General features: G+C 36.2%; 1 protein-coding gene across 1 annotated transcript in view; it reads right to left on the minus strand.

Annotated features, from left to right (window-relative positions):
- Positions 1-23,128, minus strand: part of DGKB (diacylglycerol kinase beta) — a 208,115-nt gene that overhangs the window by 123,308 nt on the left and 61,679 nt on the right. The window contains exons 7-14 of the mRNA XM_053466113.1: positions 22,852-22,901; positions 21,597-21,671; positions 21,227-21,346; positions 16,504-16,621; positions 14,305-14,393; positions 14,109-14,225; positions 9,830-9,928; positions 2,589-2,705 (exon numbers count right to left, since the gene is read on the minus strand). Of these exons, the coding sequence (XP_053322088.1) occupies positions 2,589-2,705; positions 9,830-9,928; positions 14,109-14,225; positions 14,305-14,393; positions 16,504-16,621; positions 21,227-21,346; positions 21,597-21,671; positions 22,852-22,901 (785 nt within the window). The remainder of the gene's footprint in view (positions 1-2,588; positions 2,706-9,829; positions 9,929-14,108; positions 14,226-14,304; positions 14,394-16,503; positions 16,622-21,226; positions 21,347-21,596; positions 21,672-22,851; positions 22,902-23,128) is intronic.

Genomic DNA, 23,128 nt, shown 5'->3' on the forward strand with positions numbered 1-23,128 from the left:
AACAAAGTTCAAAAGGAGTCAAAAGCTTAAGGGGCTGCTCAGCAGAATTATGGGCTGGGTCTACTAAATGGCGGGAACATTATCTGTGAGCGGGATCAGTTACTGCCCTTTCTTGTCAAAATTATATGATCAAACTTTGCCTCTCTCTATTTATGTCATTAGACTGGTGGTTTCAGTTAGGAGTTTTTGCCCTGGTATAGTGCAGTAGCAGGTGATCTTGGGTATGGCCTTACTTGAGGTGCATGAGCCTTCGGGTCCACGTGCAGGACACTTCCTGGGCCCAGTGCCCCGGTAAAAGCAGTTCATAGCCAGCGCCCTAGTGGAGTCTGCCAGTAGATTTAGTGTGGAACGTGCGGCAGAAGTACACCTATGCCAGGGTTGGTTATCATATGTTCAGGTTAGTATCTCCCTTTACTAGAGTATTAACTGTTTGTAGTCAAACACATTTTGACTCGAGGTATATTTGCTGCTTAACTCAACAATCTGCAAATTTTTGATGCCAAAACTAGTATAGTACCATGGTGCCAGTAACAACACATCTAGTCCTGTGAATAAGCTATTTAAAGGGTGAGGATCAATTAGGTGTAAGTAACGGGTTATTAGGAAATTAACACGTTCATTTCCTAGATTAATGACATTGCTAAAGTAATTGTTCTCTTTTAACACTATCTGTTTTTTAAGAAGTACAGTCGAAACAGGATAAAGTAGCACTGCAAGTGGAGGAAAAAACATAGATTATGTAACACAATGAGAGCTTTAAGTGAGAGGCATGTCAAGTGTTAGTGAGATGAAATGAATCATTTTCAATGACAAAATAGCTACTGCTACTCTAACAAACAAAGCGGGTTTAGCATGTATTTACAGGGGAGCATCAGAAGTAGTACATGGAATTCTTGTACAGTTCTGTTGAGTTTTATTTATATATGCCAGTGATATGCGACAAAAACTTGTTTAATGGTGCAGAACATACTTGTTAAAGTTGGCGTCTTGCCTTTAATGTTTGTGCTAATTAGGGATCCCTGTCCTTGAAATTTTATAATTTATTTTGAAATGTTTATTACTAGTGTTCAGAAAAAAACAAATGTCAGTGAAAACCAAAGCTAACCATTCCCAACCAATAATTAATCAATGACTTTTACTTGAAGTGGACCTTATCATTCAGTCAGCACCAACACTTTTATATATGGGAAAATGGTCATTTACTGAATCCAGAAGAAAATGGATTCTTAGAGCGTGTTGATATTTCTTAAGGAGCCTTTGAGAAACATACCACCGTATAGTTTTGCTTTAGGCAATGTTATACGCAAAGTCACAAAGCCTTTAAACACACAGTGATAATTAATGAGCATACATACATTATATATCACACATATATAGCATACATGATATATCACACAATGTTAAAATGGAACATGGACATGGTTTATTAGATGTTATTTCCTGGTCTGCTGTTACACAACCACATAACACACATTACATTCTTCCTACATATACCATGGAATAGTTTAAAGAGACCCCATTTGTGCACTCCTCCAAACAATACACACCATATCTTGTTTATAAGAAATCAAGAACTTAGAATAGAAAGGTTGCCTAATACCTATCACAAATTACAACTTTCAACGCCTATGTGCTATATAAGCAGGCAGACAGCCTCCTTTGAATTTGCAGGCAGAGCATGTCTTGAGAGCTTTAGAACAAGGCTACCAAGCAGAAATATCAGGAAGAACTCTAGCTTCTACTACCCTAACTGTCTCTCTTTTTATGCTATTGCACATGTCCTGTACAACACACTTATAACAACATTGCAGGTTGTATGAAATATTTGTGGGTTTTTTTTATATTTTGTTTTGTCAATTTGAAGAGAATGGTGGTGAGTGACAGGAGACAATTAATTAGTTAATGGAGAATACTCAAAAGAAAGTCTTTTTACTAGTGGGGATCGGTACAAATTTATCACAAAAGGTTTAGAGGAGGAGGCATGTCTTCTTGCAATAGGCTGCAACAGGGTAGACATTCCTAGTGGAATAAGCCACATGGCTAATGACTTAATTAAGTTACACATTTGGATTAGAGTGTGCAATTTAATGTTGATAAATGGGAAAAATACATTCTCATGCTATTATTCTATCATTTACTACAGAGTTACAGGAAATAATCAACTCACTTAATGGCAAACCAATTTGGTTACACATTTTGTATGAGAGGTAATATATATATATATATATATATATATATATATATATATATATACATACTCTGTCCAAGTTAGTCTTTAAAATACATTTTTCTGATGTTGTTTATGTTAATCAAGATAAACTATTCAATATTTGTTTTTTAACTTTTAAGGGTTTCTTACCCACTACAGATATACTCATTCTTTCTTACACAAGAAGCACACTAGGGTTTCTTATATTCTGCTTCTCTGATTATTTCCTCTTTTGTTTTCTTTTCTCTTGGCACATTCCTATACAGAGTTCCTCAGATTCCTTATATATATATATAAGCTTTTAAGGAAGAAAACTATCCTAGATGAACATTTTAACAACAAGTATGCAAGCTATTATTTAATAGTTTTTTTTTCAAACCTGTAGACCTTGTCCATCAACGGTCACTGAGTTTGCTCTCTGCATTTTTGTCCTTTCTCCCGATTTGTTCCCTTGCTGAGAACAGTTCTTCTCCCTCTTCACGGTTGATTGTCTCTCCTTTAAGAAAGTGTTTGAAAAAGGGTTATGGAGAGTAATATTACAACAGTGCTTAAATTAATGTTATGGGTAACATGAGTGCACAATAATGCTACAGGTGACTTGAGCTAAAAATCATGTTCACTTATCCCTATCCCAATATACAAGTGTTTCGAACTTGAAGTGTTTGTATAATATATAAATGTTTTCTTATCATTTTCTATCAGATTCCATTTACCTATATATTTATGTATATTAATTGGTTTTGTGATTTAACGGACCCTAAAGGGTTCTGTTTTTCAAAGTGTTTGAGGTCTATGAATCTAGGGAATTAATTAGGGAAAATGTGTTTTGCATAAAAAATGAAAGCAGTTCAATGTGCTAAAATCAGAGCTGTAGATGCTCCTTTTGAGACTCTAAATGTTTTAAGGCTATTCCTACCTCTGCTTGGATATTTACAATACAAATGTTGTGTGAAAAAACACAGATTCAAAAAATGGGGACAGTAATTGTAAAGAAAAAATCATGTGACGGTCAAGATACATTTGTCTTTAAAAAATGTCTTCAATTATGAACACTTACTGAACACAAGTCTGCAACCAATGCCTAGGCATGCTCCAAAATTCCAAAGAGGTGGAAAGGTGTTAAATGTGTACTACTGGTGATCTATAAGGTCTTGTTTGAGAAACAATGCTCAAGCAAATAGAAAATATTCTTTTTTTATAATTTCCACAATAAAAAGGGTTACTTGTGTGTACTTGTTTATATATTTTCTTAAATAACTGATTACGATAGAGTATGAGTTAGCAAATAACCAGACAAACGACATTCAAGTGCAGAGTCATGATTAGACGTCATTTGTTTCTCAACAAATCTCTTGACAATAAGTATTGCTGCTCGTAAAGTGTAGCATGCTTGTCTTGTACTAGGATTCAACACCTATAAGGATTTCTAAATTGACTGACAGTCAACCTGTTCATGAACTTTTATTATGTTCATGTAATTCTTAATTGGGTCCAATGAACAATAGCTTCCCTGAGTTATAGACTCTTTTTCTCACCATATAATTAGGATATAATTACCCACAGGATATCAGTGTGATGTAAAACCTTTTCCACTAAACGTGCCCTCATTAAGAAACTAGTCTAAATGTACATTTATTCAATCAGTATGAATTAATTAAAATGTTACTGGAATAAAAGAGACAGCAATAAACTCTAGCTGACATCTATTAAGAAATCTGATAGTTCATCTATGGCCTCTACCTTCATGTGTTCCGTCAGATCCTTAAATGTGAAACAGAATGAACAACAGAATGCAATCCCTGCCATGTATTCTAAAAAAAATCTTTCAAGATTTTGCTTCATTTTATACTAAGCTCACGACTAGAATGGGGCAAAAAACACCAGTGAGAAAAATGCTCCCACAGCTCAGTTTCCATCAACATATAAGTCAATAGCAATAGGTCAGAAGAGTCTTCTTTAGATCAGTTCATTATAAAACCTGACTAGGAGAAAACTGCACCATAATTATTATTATTTATTGTTTTATATAGCGCCATTAAGTTCCGTAGCGCTGATAATGTGAGATATAGGGTAAATATTTCAATATGTCTACTGTAAACAAAACATCAGAATGGTTTTAATAAATACCGCCTTTAGAGAGTATTATGACATTGTTTATATATTTCATTCGAGTCAGCAAAGCTGCCTGGCAGCAATGCCCCTACGCCATCTTCCTCTTCCAGAAGTGGATGCGACGTCAGCACGGCTGTGACCAACAACCCAGGTGCCATCCACCCTAGTCACAGCTCTGAAGGTCAGGTTATACTAACTTCACATACACAGGAAGACAATATACAATGGATAGGGAAGGTTATTACTATGTATTTGTTGTGTTTTTATATAGGTTCTAATGAATTTGGATTCTTAGGACAATCCATGTGGAATGTTTCTATTTGTGGTACTTCTATGCATTGTTAGATAATCATGTTACTTCCTTTTAGGAGATACCATCCTTTAAACAGCTAGCAAATACTGGGTAAAACGGATTTTCCTTACTTTCAAGACTGGAGATGAGATAAATTCCTGGCGAAACCTTCCCTTCCATAACGCTCCCTCATAAACTACATACATTTCCCTCAAAAGCAATCATCTAAAAAAATTAAAATAAAGGTCAAACATTTTTTTGACTATTGACCAATTGACTATTATTTGTGCCTAGAGGCATCTTAAATGGAAATCCACTGGACTTTATTATCACCTTGTAGTGATTATTCCCATTGTAGTATTATTAGCATATATAGCAAACTTTTCCATGCAATGGCAAATTAATATCCAGATATGCGGTAAAAATACCTTAAGCCTGTGTTTTAAATTAATGGTCGACAAACAAATAACAAGCAGGGTTTTTAGGAAGCTCTTCTTAACATTTACTTCCCCAATTAAGCTAATTAAAGAGACAACCTACCTAGGTTTGTGTTTCCTTGACAGCTGAACACGGTTGCTCTTGACAGTTGGACTTGGGGATTACCTGACTTTCTGAGAACATTTGTGTTTGCTTGAGTTCATTATTTATGTTATAACTAAAACATTCAATGATACAATCTGATGGCACACGGGTCTTCAGCTAGTCACGCAAGTCCCAAACTCATCGCTGGTTTACAGTAATATTTTATATACTACGGGTTTAAGTAAATTTAAAAAAGGGAATTAGAACAAATGTGTTGTATGCCACGTTATTACAGGCTTTGGGCACACAAGCTCTACATCATTTCCAACATTTTCTAAATATGTATGAATTTATTCACTTTACATTTTCTTTTTATTTGCAAAAAGGATTAAATATGTCAAGCGCTAAAAGACTGTAATGTTTACAGCTGAGTAATCATGAAGATAATAAAATAATTGAAGTCATAGAATAATTTATGTCCACAAACCATCTAGGCATCACCAACTTATTTAAATTGGTCTCTGCCTTCTGATCTCCAAAACAAAATTGCCTTGTACTTCACCATACCCAACAACTTAATTCATTAAAGCTGAGTAGCATTGTACATTAATGTAACTTCATAGGAATTCTGAAGAAGGCATCTAAATTGTCTTGAAAGCTTAAACCTTAATGAAATTCACTTAGACGTTAGTTTTAACGTGCATAAGAAACACCTGATCTATTTAGGGTTTAACTTTATTATAATATGTTGTTGAATTCCATTCTATTTAGTTTTTAAGGGTCCAAATTTGATTTACTAATGTGAATATGAATAAAGGGGGTTAAAAATTTCTTATCTGATACTTGTTTAGCAATAATTTCAATATGCAAAACAACCACTCTAAACGTACTTAATTGTGCTCTAGCACATTTGACATTGTGTTGTAACTTGTAAATGAAAGTAATATTATGTTTACAATGCTTATTTTTTTTTTGTATTCATGTTGTTTTTTTTCATTGTGTTTGAGTCCTGCTTTGTGCTTTTTAAATTGATCTAGGGGTTATTTTGACTGGCAAAAAGGAATTAAATTTTCACCTTGGGCATGTGCTTAAAAAGTTCATTAAATAAATAAATGCAAAGATTGAAGCAGCCATTGTAATGTTATTTTCTCTTCTGTGTTGCTGTTGTTTCAAGAGGTCTTTTTGTAGGGGTGAGGAGAAGGGATATAACTTCGAGGTAGGACATCGATTATATAATGTTAGTTTTGCCACCATTTGCCAGAAATATTGAATGAAAAAAACCCTTTAAATACTATATAGTTTTTTTGTAATTCCACCCCTGTGTAACAAACAAAGTAACAAGCCTTAGTTATTAAGTACCCGATTGTATCATGTCCTTAGAGTCCATCTTCCTACATCTACTTGTAATTTCACCCCCTATGTAACAAGCAAAGGCTTAACATTACTTACTGCGGCATGGAAATATAGAATAGAAATGAAATGGAAGTACGTTTGTAAGATATGTTAAAGAGTTACAGGGCCTTAGTTAGATGGTGATTTGATACAAATCATTTAAACTTTTTTCTTACATTAGCAATAAACAAGGAGAGTGCATTAACTACCAATGATTTGGCAATTGCAACTTGTACTTGTAGCACAAATGACAAAATAATTATTCGATAACCACCCTTTAGAAAAGAAGCTGTCTGTATTTCAAGGCATAGATTTCAATTTATTAAAATAAATATTTAAAGCAATAGCAGATTATAACTGGATATAGAGAAAGATTCGAGGATTTCAGACATCAAATTTTAAATACAAGGATTCGGCTCCCTCTGGTGTTTCATATAAAGATTACAACTAGAAATTACCACTATCTACTAGACCAAGGTTGAGCAGCCAGCCATGATTCCATAGGTGAGTTGTGATGAGTTGAAACATTTCATCTTATTCACCCAACTATGCATCATTAAAGTCAAACCCCTAAAATTGTAATCTGCATTAGATATAATTACAACGAGATGCAAGAGGTTTTTCCAATTTAATTATGCTTTACGGGGCATTTTTGTGTAGGGTTGAATCCATCAAAATACATACCAACTTTAGTAAACCTAAGAGGTACTGAAAGTTTTTCTTTACTAAAGATTACCAAATACCTGGGACCTACACTGGAGCTTCAGTAGGTGTTGGGCCGCAGCACCATACAACGCCATGAAAATGGGTTAAACTTTAAGACGTTCCCCACTCTCTCCTCCTGAACACTTTCTTTTACAATATAGCAAATGTTGCCTTCAATATTTAACTGTGTTATATATATAAGTTAACTGTTTTGTGGGAAGCATGTTTTTACATTTTCCATAAACCAAAATAGGCACAAAATAGACATTTATTCCAGAGAACCTGTATTCTTCCAGATTACATATTAAGAAACTAAATGATTGACAATGCCATGTTAATTATTCCATAACAGAGTCACATAATGTCTGTTGTTGGTTATGAAAAAAATCTAGTAAACTAATAAGATTAGTAATCAAAATTACTTCCTCCACCAGCAATGTTTTTCTTTTTCAATAAAGCACAATGAAGTCCAGATATTCTAAAAGCCGTGTGTCACGTAAGTATTTATTTAATCAGTGACCCAATGACTTCACTCATGGTTGTAAGGGTATATGCCACATTTCTGTGATGAGACAATGAACTGACACATAGTGGTGGCCAACTACATCTCTACAGATGTTCTTTGACATTAATATTTGCAGCTCTTATAAATGTACCAACGGCGGGCCCTTTGTAATGGGTTTGTAAATAAATATAGAAACAGAATTAAGTAAAAACAGAGCTTTATGAAGTGATTAGAGAACTGTCCACAGACATACATAAATTTGATAAAGTAATCAGTGCCAGATCTTAAAAGGACCATGTAACATTATGATTAATATATACAAAATGCACTTGTTTATTAAAAAAATACTTTTTCTTTAACAAAAGTAAGCATGGGCATGTTTTTTTTAATAAATATCATTATGTATTTCTGTCTGGAAAAATAGATGTTTCATCCGTTGGTAAAAGAGAGCTGAGCCAAGTAAAGGAGGGGGACGAAGGCAAAAGAGATAAAGAAATAATGTCCTCAAAACAGAATTGTAAAAAAGGTTCACAGAAAGTAATAGGGATGGAGTATAGGAAGGAGACATAGAAACCGAGTCATAGAAAGAGATCTACTCAAAGCCTCTTTGATATCAAGACCGCTATGCTGAGAAAAATAATAAGGGCAGAAGCAAATAAAGCTATACTTTCATCAAAAAAGAGAAACTGGCATCTTGGAAGGCACTTGGGTTACTTGGGATGGAGGTGCCATCAAAGTTCTTTCATGTTACCAAGCAAGCTCATTTCCTCAAGGTGCTAGAAGCCCTACAGCTGGCCAATGCAGGGGTCACAGGGGCTGCTGTTGTAAGTGGTGGCGAATCCCTAGAATACTCAACTACCCTCTCAACTGTGTGGCCTATATAACGACCTAATGGTCCTACGGGCTATGTCTCTCTAGGTAGCAGGGAAAAGAGATCTGTGTAAAAGAGGTACAGATTTCCTGCCTCACAGCTAGAAGGTCAGGGACACTAGGCTTGAAACTGCACTAGGTTGAAACAGTATGGGACCAAGAAACAGATGGATGCACGAGACATGTGGCTTGTTATGAGTTTGAGAAGTATTAAGGCCTAGGCCCTTTGAAGGAAAAATAAAATAGGTGGATAGATATCATATTGTCACAACACACATGATCCTAGAAATGTCCTGGTAAGCTGCCAGCCATTGGACCAGTCTGGAATCCAGCCACCCAAAGAAATGTATGGCTGATCTAATATCACATGACCCTCATAAAAAAGAAGCTTGAAGAGATATATATAGATAGATGATAGATAGATAGATAGATAGATAGATAGATAGATAGATAGATAGATAGATAGATAGATACATGCAAACACACCTGGGAACTATCCAGGTTTGACCTGGAGGCACCAGGTTAAATCCTGTTTCCTTGGGGCCACCCCCACCCACTAATGGCTATATGGGGCTAGCTTTGCCCCACATAGATGCTTCCCAGAAGAGTGGGAGCTCTGGATTGCCTACACTGGAAAGACAGTATACATACATGCAACCATACATTCATTGTAATATACTACAAAATGTCACAGTAAAAGACTCAAATCAGTGGAAAAAAAGCTGATTTATTAATATAGAAATCATTTCAAACAGAAGCATCTTGCATTTACACTGCTAATATGAAATGCAGTGGGTAACATTATGAAACACAAAATGCTGCACGGACAGTGTCATTATTCAAAGTAACCTCTGGATGAAAGATCTCTGCATTGCAGATATGCAATATGCATCCAAAGCAAGAACTGACCATAAGAATACCTTCATCTTTCTGGGAAGTTGGATCTTTAAAAGATGTAAAAAGCAAAAGTGACCTGCTACACAGTTTCTGGTAAGTACTACATAAGTAATAAAATCTGACTCAGCCTCCATTATAGCCAAATCCCAATGAAATTTCCTTGTCATTAGAACGGAAACGCTGTATATTACATAAAAATAATTTAAAAATGACTCGGTTTTATCCTAACTAGCATGACAGTTGAGAATTATTGTATCATGTTTTAATTAGCTGCAAAAAAATGTTAATCAGTGTAGATACCATCCAATTACAAACAGAAACGTACCAGAACAACAGGACAGATAGCTGTGGGAGGTAAAATGTGATCCTTCAGAGGTCCACAGTCACATTCGGGTTTAAGATGAGAGGCACATTTATTGTGAAGCTGTAGGAGACAAAATGATATTGCATTGATATAGTTGTTAACTGTTTATCCGTATGCTGAAATGGTTCTGGTATTTCCATAGTTATAGTAAGAAAAACATGTTTACTAAGGAGTTGGGAGAAGGAATATTCAGATCCATTAGTTGAAACCACCCAGAGCAAACATTCATTTCTCTTGTTACATTTCAGAGGACACAACTGTGCATTGACTTGAGAGAAATATTAAGGACTGAATGTTCTTGTTTGTCGTTTCTGGTATTGTTGCTTGCATGCTAGAAAAGGACATCATGGCAGCCATGTTGGAGCTGCATGATTTTCCTAAAAGCTAAATAATGACATGTTTTATAGTCATAGCATGTAGCGTGAGACACGAAGTGAACAAAGCAACTCTGCTTATAACAGTGAGTCTAATCTGGTTAGGTGCTCATAAATAAAAGGAAAAACAGCAGATAACTATGGCTTCTTTAGGAGTTTGTAAAAGGCATAGCACTACATTAAAACATCCAGCAGTCAATGCTGGAAGTGAAAACGAGGAGGTGCTCTGTTTGGGAATCTATCAAAAAATATATCATATGGTAAATAAAAAGAACACTAAAATGTTTTATATTTATATATTTAGGATATTTTATATATTTATATGGGGTTATTCTGTTGTGAAACGGATTTACCCTTGGTGCAGGAGACACCTTTGAAACTCTTGCTTCCCTATACTTTGTTTGGGGATCGTCATTATGTCTGGGGGCTGGGTATCAAAAACTCATCATCTTCTCCCCATTTCCATTTATGTTACAATTTGTCGTTTTTTTTAAAATGTTAATCTTTACAATTCAGAGAAGGCAAGAACTAAATACCTCAGATAAAATGTACTTAAAGCAAGAATGTCACCCTAAACAATCTTTCTTTCACGCAAACGTTGATATACCTACATACTGTTGTACTTAAGACTGAAGGGACAGACCGCATTACTGGCTATATGCACTCATCATGCATTTACACCACACACCCGGCTTCAGCATTATAAACAGTGGTTCCACATCTATGCTAATGGCACGTTAGCCTGCAAGACAGGCAAGGGTGATGAAAAGTGCAAGAAAAGTGCAAGAAAAGTGGAGGGGCCTAGTTTAAAATCACAGTTTTTCCTCAAACACTGAAGTCTATTGCAGTGAAAAATAGAGGGGGGGGGTCAATATTATTCAGTTAAAGCAATGCAGATATTGTCCAGGAAGAATATTACAACTTCCTACTTCTTGATATTAGGGTACAAGATATGCACTGAGTTTGCCTTTGATAGAGGAAGATGTGATGTGAGAGGGTCTAAAATCTGCAGTATGTCCCATGCACTTATCCTATAACTACAGCCAGTTTTCCTGCATGTGGGGCCCTTCGTGAATGTCAGGGAGAACACCCACGGGCGTCAGCAGGACCATCTACCGGCATCCCGAAAATGGAGGGCGCCGGTTAGCTGGAGCCTGGATGTTCCTAGGTATGCATTTGTCAACGAAGTGCAATGTAGATGTTTGTGCTTAAATTGCCTTGATATTTGAACAATGATTGATGTGCAAGGCCATAATTAGGGTAGGATCTATTCTGTGTTAAATATTGCTGTCATACATGTATATGTTATGTCATTTATATGTAGCTTGTACTGAAGGTCTAATTTGTGCTGGTATGTACTCCATAGTATGGAGTACGTGGCGCTGTGCCATATCTCGGTGCTCAGCAGTGACTTGGAGATGCACCCCTGGGTCAGGTCTAGGGCAGTGCCCAATGCAAATACATAAAATGTTGGTTTTAAGGTAGGCGTAAATAACATTCAATATATTTTTAAACACAAAACATATAATTGTGTTTTTAATTTCCATTCCCCAGGTGTGTGTGTATGTATGTATGTATATATATATACCGGTATATATATATATATATATATATATATATATATATATATATATATATATATATATATATATATATATATATATATGGGCTGTATATGAAATTAAATCATGTAGATTGTACAGTAGCATTGCAGGTTTAATTTTTCAATTAGATCACTGTCTTTGAGACAAACACAATTAAACACTGTGCAAATAGGTGTAATATTTATACTTAAAAGTGTATATTTTGATTTTCTGTAGAAAATATCTGATTTATAATGTCGAATAAGTCCATGGGTACATTTAGATGTGAAAGAAGTGTTTAGTCAGTGAAAACCTTAATGGTCAGTTGGCACTGTCTGAAAACAAACACTTGATTTAGAGCTGACAAGCCATGCTTTCCCTTAATATATTATTATATAAATTCCAACAGACGTGAGCCGAACTGCCATTCGAGTTAATTGTAAATCAACCAATAAAAGAGTAACCTTAACTTCACTTTTCCATTAATTTATTTATTTGTCCTTAGTCTACATTTCACTTGTGAATTATATCCAAGCTGACCAAATATTTTTAGCAGCAGCTGTATTTTCTGCTTTCATTTCTTTCAGTGAACACTTCAGATTTGACTTGATGGACCTAGGTCGGACATATTATTACTTGTAAGGGCGGTAGTGATCTCCAGGGAAAGAAAGGTGAAATTAGCTCCATCTACGTCACACTAAGTTCTGCTTTCTTCTATCAGATTCCCCACGTGCATCAGTCATTCTATCTAACATTTAAAGCCCACTATCTGCCAGCCTTACAGATAAAAGAAGAAAACTTTCAGGGCTGTGGGGCTGACTGGGTGGAATGATACTTATTTACCATCACATTATGTTTTTTTCTGTTTTATATCTACAGCTCAAACAATCAAAAGTACCTGCTTTTTAATTAAAATTGATCAATATATTAATAAATCATGGCATAGACATCAACCAACCTTTCAGATGCTGGGTGGATGTGGTTGCTGCTAGCTTAACAAATTTGTTATTTTTAATTCATTTTTTTAATTACACTAAAAATGTCAATATTTAGGAGATACAATAATGTCCTATTGATTCTGGACGGACGGACGAGCAAGCGAACAAAAGAAATAAAAGAAGATCATCCCTCCATATTGGTACTATACTAACCCTTCCAGAAGTGGTCAACAACATGTGTTTTATGATAACTGTTTAATGCCATGATACAGAATTGCTCCAGTGTGACTTATTGTGCCGCCGCATTGTATATATGAAGATTTCCTTTCTGTACTTCTCAAAGAGCAGAGTGATTCCCTAATGCTGCAAATACACTCTTGTCTTTTTAACTGTCCCGTAGGAAGTAGAAGATAGTAATATGTTTTTATTAAGCCATTGCTTTAAAGCATTTTACTTTTGTAAAGGTGCTTATATCTGGGATGTTTAGTGTCTGCTAAAGAATGTCTTATAGGTTATGAAAATATGTTTGGAAGGAAAGAATGCATATGATCATGTCACATGATCTTCTATTAAAAAAGCTAATTATAAAAAAGGGTTGACAGGCAATTACATTTTATAGTGTATTAAAGGAATTCTAAAAAAAACCTTTTTCTAAGTAGTGTAAGAGAAGAAATTGCCATAAGATCATAATAAAACTATTGATAAAGGGGGCATTTTTAATATTTTCCCATATGTTCCAGACAGTGCCAAACCAGCAGCTTCAGTTACTTCGAAGTAAAGAAATATTACTAATTTTATACACAGAAAATGTGTTTTTATTTCTAGATTGCTTCCTAAAAATTAAGATGTCATAAGACCTTTCCAGTAAAAAAAAACCCTCTAGATTTTGATATGGTATTTACATATTTAAAGGTAAAAACTACTTTAGGTCTTATGTATCATTACACAACTTTACATCGTACATATAACCAAGTTCTCTGTAGGGTTTTAAACATGTTGCATGCAACAAACCAAAATATTGGCAACTATATATTTTGTGACCTGGAAAAAATGTTAAACACTATTTGTTTGATGTATAGTGGCTTATAGTATTATTACCTGTGTAGGATACATGGCCTCTTTCAAAGTGTTGTACAATGATTAAACATTCTAGAGTATTCTATCAAAGATTCTACTGTATTTAGTTGTGATGTTGACTTACCAATGGCAAAGGCATAGAAAACATTAAAGAAAACATTTAACATTACAATGTCCCCCCCTCTTGCTAATTTGATCTAATGCATAGATATGAAACTGAGGCTGTTTTGAAGAAGACCAAGAAGAGAAGTTAGGTGGAAATACTCACTGTAATTTGACACCATACACAATGAAGTCCAGTGAGGCCTTGGTAACATTTGATTGCTTTATGACATTTATCACATTTCGTTGGGCAATTCCCTTCCACCCAGAAATGAAGCATTACCTGCGTAAATATAGAATGTTTTAACAAATCCAATCTCCGTTTCCAGTTGTTAAATAACCAGTGATTATGGCGTACTTACATTTGTGTCTTTTTTTGACTTAACGTAGGTTTTGATGCAAGAGGGAGGAGCTCGAGACACACAGCGTTCATGAACTGTATACTTGCAGACTGAAAAAAAGAAAAAAAAAAAAAGAATATATGATTGTGGTAGAACAGTACTCAGTTTAGTTTTTGATTCCAAACAGAACAAACACAACACCATTTCCAAGCAAAACGGTGAAGTTGCACCAATAAATCTCAACGTGGGCTGTTGTTTCAGAAGGTCAATAATTACAGGAAGCATTATGCGGTTAAAAAAAAGCATGAAAACTGTATCACAGCATGGCAGGAAATGCCTAATTAAATTTGTCCTAGCTAAAAATTAAAAAAAAAATGAACCCCAAATGATGTGCACTTTGAAGACAAATTGATGGCTGCCAAATGGACTGGTGTCATTTGTTAATAAAATATCTACATTTTCCAAAATATATGCCTATGAGCAGCTGGCAAGCACGAAAGTAAAAACCATATGAGTTTGTGCTATTCCGTATATTGGTTTATCCAATCCTTAAATGGCTGATTAGTCCATTTCCAGAGAGCAAGTGTTGTCATAGATGCCATGTACTCAGTAAAAGTTCATTTGTAACCTACCACAACAACACTATGTCTTCATTGCGTAAATTCATTGCTTTCCGGAACACACCATCTGCTTCTAACATTTGATTTTTCCAGGCTCATTAGGCAAAATATTGTATTATTGTATCAACGTTATTAAAAGTACATACAAAAAAATGAATCTTTTAATGTCATTTTATTTCTTAAGAAATAAAAAATAGAGAGATATTTCCCAGTATAATATTAGAATACAGAATGGTAGATTATGGTTAACACTGCAAGGATGCCACTAATTAATAACTATTAGACACCATCAGAAAAACACTGAACAAAACCAAACAGTTTTTAGGTAGGAGAAAGATACACTCAAAAACACTCAATATATAGTTTGTAACACAAATAAAATATGGAGGAATTTGTATGTAATGCACATCAAATGTGTTCCGTATTGCCAGGCTCAGTTTTTGAACATTTGGTGAGAACAGAAGTTCTTTTCACAAAGACTTTCAGCAATGTCCCTCTTTTGGCTTTATAAATCCTGTACTCTTTCTATCAGATTTTCTCAACAGACCCTTTCCATATTGTTGGGTGCAAATTTATGTGTGTTGAACATGAGCAGTCATGTACATTATGTTGATAAAGTATATTAAACTTGTGAAAATGGACCAAAATTGTTCATTTTGCTTTTGGTCCATTCTCTTTTAGACAATTTTGATTTTGTTTCTTTTTTGGTTTTGTTGTCACCCTCACTCACACTATCACTCTCACACTCCTTGGACTGATTCCTTGTCCTGTTTCCCTTTTTGCGGCTCCGCTTCTTCTCTTGACTCTCCTTGTACTTCTCACTTCTTCCTTGGTTCACTTTTCCACTGTATCAGCTCTGTTAACCAGGCCTCCCGTAGCTTTTCTGCAAAAGGGCGGAGCCTCTGGACATACCTTCTCTCCAGATTGGTGCATTGTGGAGAGGCTGTCCCATTGGTGCGCGCTGTGGCCCCGCCCTTTTGCGAAAATACTCCAAGAAGCCAGGAAAATGCAGACAGATATGTGGAGAAAGAGAAGCAGTTCTGCACCTCGATTTCACTATTAATCTCTCTGCATTATTCTGGACTCTTTGAGTACGTCCGCTAATGGGGGCAGCCTCTCACGGGGGCAGCCTCTCACCCGTTCTCACCCGTTCCTCCAATTGGAGGAGAGGGTGTGCACAGAGGCTCTGCCCCTTTGGTGGAAGTGCTGATACCAGGAAGAAGCGAACAAAGAAAGAAGACAGAAGAAAAAAAAAGAAAGAAAGAAGAATCAAGAGAAGAATCGGAACAGAGGAAAAGGAGACAGGGATACAGAACCAGTCAGCCGAGAAGGGAGAGAGACACTGAGAGAGAGTGTGAGATAGAGCGAGTGTGAGAGAGTGTAAAAGAGCATGATAGTCCAAGAGAGCATAAGTGAGAATGTGAAAGAGTGTAATTGGAAAAAATGTTGCATCTACTTAGACTATTGGGTAATCTGGAACATTTTTTGAATGAATGAATGAATAAGAAAAGCACTCGTCTGTAGAATGGTTATTTTGTAACAATATATAAAATTTTAAATACTTAAAAAAAAAAGCACTGGATACATATTAGATACTTACATGAGCAACATAATCCTTGTTTCCCTAGTCCTATCAGCATATTCAAGCAAAGATTGCAGTAGGCAGGTTTGTTAAAGTGCTTCAGCCTCCACACATGCTGACCATCATCCTTCACATTCTGCAAAAAACATATCAACACTAAATGTATTTTATACACAGAATAGGATTAGCATAAATATGCTTCTGTTAAAACAGTAAAACTGGAATACAACTAGGGTGTTCGAGTTAGATATGTTTACCATCTATAAAGTGTTTTCCACCTGAAAAGGTGTCAGCAGCTAGGGACAGGATCTTACCTTTAGTTAAGGAATCTGTCAAAGAACATAGGGAGTGTTCACTAACAACGATGTTGGTCGAACTAATGAGGAGAAGGGCATTTTTCTTTTGGCTAAAGCATGTTTCAGGTATATAAATATATATATATATATATATATATATATATATATATATATATATATATATATATATATATATATATATATATATACTTATTATACATTATTATGATATATATATATATATATATATATACTTATTATACATTATTATGTAGTGCCTCCATTGAAGATTTGTACAATGCATTGTACAATGGGCAATCAGGGCATAACAATTTGAGATTACAATTTATTATAATTATAACATTCATATTCACAGTTCTATTCAGTTAATAAGATGCTTCTATATTTATGTTAGCAAATATTTTACAATGTTGAATTTAGATCACAACCCCTGTCGAAGGCCATAATTCGAAATTACTAATACTACTTTCTTTAGGCAAATATACACAGATTTTTTGTCTGTATGCAGTCCTTGAGGACTGGATTTCCCAACCCCTGATTTAGATGACTGTAGTATTTTTTCACAAATTTCTAACTGATCTCTTTTTCATAGAATATGGCTAGGTGTAATAATAATTGTTGAACACTAGATGGCGCTCACTCTATAATGCTTAAATTTCAGACATTTATAGTACCATAATTACCAATTTGCTCGATTATAAGACGACCCCCCAAAATCTGAATATTAATTTATGAAAAAAAGAAAAAGCCTGAATATAAGACGACCCTATAGGAAATTTTTTTTACCAGTAAATGTTAATTCATGTAAACTATGTGAACAATTTTTTTTTAATAAAAGCTATGAATGAGAAAAATATTTTGTTTGTATTTCCTTTTTTTTTCAACCTGCCCCCCCAGTTATGCACATGTGCCCCCTGGCTTGCCACTCTGCCCCAGAAATGTCTTATACCCCCTATATGCCACTGTGCCCCATGATATGCCTTTTAACCCTCTAAATGTCACTGTGCCCCATGATATGCCTTTTGACCCCCTATGTGCCACTCTGCCTCCAGAATTGATTTATACCCCTATATGCCACTCTGGCATTTAGGGGGTTAAAGGCATATTATGGGTCAGAGTGGCATATAGGGAGGTATAAGGCATTTCAGGAGGCAGAGTGACATTAAGGGGGTTAAAAGGCATTTCACAGAGCACTCTGCCTCCAGAAATGCCTTATGCCCCCCCATTTAACACTCCCTCCCCCTCCCTCCTCCAAACTTACCGGAGCTTCTGAGTCCCCGGTGCGTAGTCCGGGCAGTGTGTAGAGCTCTACGCGATCCGCGTACACAACTTCCGCTGCAGCCGGGAGGAGGTGTGGTTAGCAGTGGGGGTTGTCTGCGTCCATCGCGCAGACCTTCTCCGGCCGCCCCGGTGCGGGGAACTCTGATCTCTGACAGTCGGGGAAGGTCTGCACGATGGACGCAGACAACCCCCGCTGCTAACCACACCTCCTCCCGGCTGCAGCGGAAGTTGTGTACGCGAATCGCGTGCTTAGTGCGGGCAGCATGCAGAGCTCTACGCGAATTGAGTAGAGCTCTACACGCTGCCCGCACTAAGGACCGGGGACTCAGAAGTACCGGTAAGTTGGGGGGGGGGACAGGAGGATTCAGGTCGGTCAGACCTAGTTGCAGTCTGATTATAAGACGACCCCGATTATAAGACGAGGGGTATTTTTCAGAGCATTTGCTCTGGAAAAAACCTTGTCTTATAATCGAGCAGATACGGTATATCACAAGACAAGAGGCTTTATATCATCCTATATATTCCTTTAATTGTTTCCCAACAGCAGCAAAGAAAAAACTAGGCAACAACTGAATTTTTGGCAATTATAGAATCTCCAATAATTTTACAACAGAGTATATATATAAAGTCTCCCAAACATCAATAAATCCTCTTTCTTTGCTGCTTCCAGAACGATAAATATTATTATTACATTTTTGTTATATTTGGATGTATATACACTTTACTTTCTGTTATAGTGTATATTTATGTTTATTTGTCGTGTTTCTGCCATTTTTTTTACCATTCTATGCATTAGACTTGTGCATTCGTATTCAGGGGGAACATGAAAACGAACACGAAGGGTGCATTTTTGTTGTTCAGCCTGAATACAAAACATACAAACATAGCGGTGGCAAAACGCATACGAAGATGAAGACGAAGACGAAGTATTTGTCTTCTTCTCCATTTACCAATCTCCCTGGTCCCTTCCCCGTCTAGCCTACCTTATCTACGCAGCATCGCAGGGGCTAACAGGAGCGGAAATCTGTAGGTTAGCCATCAGGAGTTAAAGACCTTTAACTCTTGGAGCGGAGAGACAGGCCAAGTTCCCCGTCAGGAGTTAAAGGGCCGTGCAAGCGACTCTATTGGTCACCTGCAGGGGCCTCCTCGGGCATCAATCAATTGGTTGATGCCAGAGGAGGCCCCTGCAGGCAACCAATAGAGTCGCTTGCATGGCCCTTTAACTCATGACGGCGGAAGTTGGCCTGGGGAGACTGTATTGGTCGTTCGTACGGACCTTTAACTTTTGGAGCCAAGTTGCGGCACCAGGATTTTAAAAGTCTGTAGGAGCGACTCTGTCACCGGATTGGGGGCTCGTCTGCCATCAACCACTATACCACTATGTTGGCAAAATCACTCAATTTTAACTGCAATTAATGGATTCCCTAATAGCTGTATTAGTCAACAACCAGCGATTTTAGTACACTGAATTCAACATCAATATGTCTACTCCCTTTAATCCCTCCCTGCACTTGATGTATCCAAACATAACAAAATATTTTGAGATTATTTGAATTCTATTTCTCTATTTACTTTATTAATTTATTTTCTTCTCTGGTTTGCTAACATATCTCAGTTTAATATCTATTAAACCTAATATTTTTCATATATTTCTCTCAAATACACATTTAATTCTCACTTTATGAACTTCCTTTCTAAAAAAACCTCTCTGCTCTACCCTTCCATTTGCCTTCAAACATCGGCATCACATTATTTTTTTTTTGTTGTATCCATAATAATTGCTGTTATTTTCCTAATACGCTAATTTTGGTTAAGATAATACCTTTGGTATGCCAAAATAATGTGAGAATTCAGATTTTTTAAGGAGCTGGAATGTCAACCTAGCACAGCTTGTTTAGTGCCACAGCTGGTACATCCACCTCTCAGTAAAAATTAGCAACTTAAATTGTTTAATTTAATTAAGGAAAAATGGAGGAAAAACTGAATATAACTTCTTCAGGCACTTAATGCAAGTGATAAATTGACCCAAAAATAACTTATTTAGAGTATGATGACTGATTTTGGACCTCTCTGGTATAAAGTTGAAATTAGGTAAATTTAGCAAAGAACATTCAAACTTCTATAAACATATGACATATGTTTGCCTGTTTTATAAGTTTTGTTTATACATTTTGTTCTCTTGATTATCCGAATATCTAGTTGTCAGCGCTAGTTATTATAAAAAATAACAAAAGTTTAATGTGGAATTATCAGGTTCCTCAGTCGAAAGTTGCCATCTAGTGGCCAGATAAAGTGATACAATCATTATGTAATGTGTCTACAAATTCCATTATAACCACCTTTTTCAAGCAAAAAAAACAAACTGGATTGTTCTTAAACCCACTGTAACGCTTGATTATTTGTACTAGTTCTTTATATATGTTCATTATATTTTATTGCTTTTATCCCCTTCAAGATAAATTAACATTTTTGGTATGTTACATACAGCAGCTACCTGTACCAGAGGAGTGTGTTAAGAAGCGTGGCTGGAGTGGCGGTAGGGCATTTCAAGACTTTTTATGTAATTGAACTAAGCATTTAGAAGAAGAACAACAATGTATTTTACTTTCCCAAATTCCCTTCTTAAACAAATTTACTGTTCCTCTACACGTTATTGTGATTTTGGGGCACATGAGCTGCAGAGAACATTGGTTCAAAGAATAGATGCCACCTCCTCACTGCCACAAGTGGTTTATCCCATGAGCACTTCCTGTCGTAGGGTGAGCAGGTTGTGCTTCCTGTGCTAAGGTGTCTGCCTTTGAGTCAGAGTAGAGTCTGCCTGCTCTGTGTAATGCCCCTTATTTTATGTTAATATGCAGATGAGTGAGAACAGTATACTTATAATTAATGCAGCTAGTGTTGTAGAATATAGGATATATATATATATATATATATGTATATATATATATATATACATACATACATACACATACATATAGTAACTTAATATGTAGAAATCGATGTGATTTTAATAATTGGTGTAAGTGTGGGGTATTAATTATGCAGGCACCTGCACACACAGCTACCTATGGGTTGTGTTTAGACCATTACCGTGATATTTACTGTTTTGAGATATAGTGTCTGAATAATTACAAAACACTTACGTTTTCTAGGCCAAGTAAAACAAGTAATGGGATTGTTGTCATTCCTCCCTGAATCCATTCTTCTAGTGACACAGTGCCATCGTGGTCATAATCGATTTCTTCCATCATCTCCCGTAGTATCTACAAATATTAAGAGATAAAGCACTTGTTATCATCATAATCTTTATCCAATATGAAAGAATACCTTCCTATATTATGAATTAAATGTTAAATTATTATTGCATATATATATATATATATATATATATATATATATATATATATATATATATATATATATACATATATATATTATTGCTGTAATTAAAGGAAGTAGCACAACTCTTTATCAGCATATTACCCCAATGTATGCACAGAAGATTAAACTCACAGGACACAACTCGGTGACATCCCATTCTAAATATTCAGCAACGTGCATCATCTGTGTGATGATACATTCTAGTTCCTGGAAGAAAAACAACAATTATCAGATGTTGTCTTGGTAACTGTATATATTACACTGCATAGTGATGATGTATCACAGCCAGAGATTATGCTACTTTACAAGCAACAATTTAATAAACACCAAAACCTATTGCAAGGAGAGCACGTAAGGAAAAAAGGTATATACAAAGTAAATCTTTATTGCTGCTACTATATTACACAATATGATTTAAATACATATAAAAAAAATATATAACATAAAAGCATCTCGGCACCAAGACACATATAGGAAGGTACCTATGAACAGAGGCACAAGACTACAGGAACTAGGATGGAAATACGTATGTATATGAAGGCACAAACGTACCAACCCCAACGAAGCTCATTGCAGCGAAACGTACGTTGGGGTTGGTACGTTTGGACTTGGCACCATTCATCACCAGGCTTTTTGCTGTTTTCAGCCTTGTTTCTAGGTTTGGTTAGTAACTTTTGAGCACCGATGTACCATTGCTGTCAGGGCCGGCCCAAGGCAAAATGCCACCTGGGGAGAATTTTAAAATGCCGCCCCCCCCCTTATCTACCCTTCCTATCCCTCCGTCCCTGCCCCCCCATTATCTACCCCCCCCCCCCCCTTGTACTTACCTTTCAGCAGTCCTGCGGCGAGTCTCCCTGTTCGGTCTCGGTGCCGGCTTGTAATGCTGAGCGCCGGAAATCTCGCCGGCACCGAGACCGAACAGGGAGACTCGCCGCAGAGGAGAGAGGGGCGCCGAGCGGGTACTGACCACTCGGCGCTCCTTTCTCTCTCTTTCGCTTTAAAAAAAATTAAAATAAAAAGGGCTTGGGGCGGCGAAGTGCCGTCCCTTCAAAAGTGCCGCCTGGAGCGGTTGCCCCACTCGGCTCCATTGTCGGGCCGGCCCTGATTGCTGTATGTTATTTCATTTGTTCCTTTTTACTTTATCGCTGTGGTCATCCTTGTGTTTCTTATTTATGCCTTTATATACATACGTATTTCCATCCTAGTTCCTGTAGTCCTGTGCCTCTGTTCATATGTACCTTCCTATATGTGTCTTGGTGCCGAGATGCTTTTATATTATATTTTTTTTTATATGTATTTAAATCATATTGTTTAATAAAGATTTACTTAGTATATACCTTTTTTCCTTACGTGCTCTGAGATATAGAATACTATTAATGAGAATTACCGTGCTGTCCAAATATCCGTTTCCATCTGTGTCATAGAGTCGAAACATAACTGAAACAAAGCAAATCATTACTTGTAACAGTAATCATTTTAAATGATTATTACAGTATTACATTTTGGACATGCAGTCATAACTAAACTGGAAAAATATGCAAAATTACTTCAGCGGAATCACAAAGCATTCCCAGGAGTGACTTTGTAAAAAACAAAAGGTAGCGGGTTCAGCATGTGATTCAGAGCCATTGATCGTGATTGCGTGTGCTTAGAATACCTGCATG

This window comes from Spea bombifrons, chromosome 5 (genome assembly GCF_027358695.1).
Source record: "Spea bombifrons isolate aSpeBom1 chromosome 5, aSpeBom1.2.pri, whole genome shotgun sequence".
Taxonomy (NCBI): Eukaryota; Metazoa; Chordata; class Amphibia; order Anura; family Pelobatidae; genus Spea; species Spea bombifrons.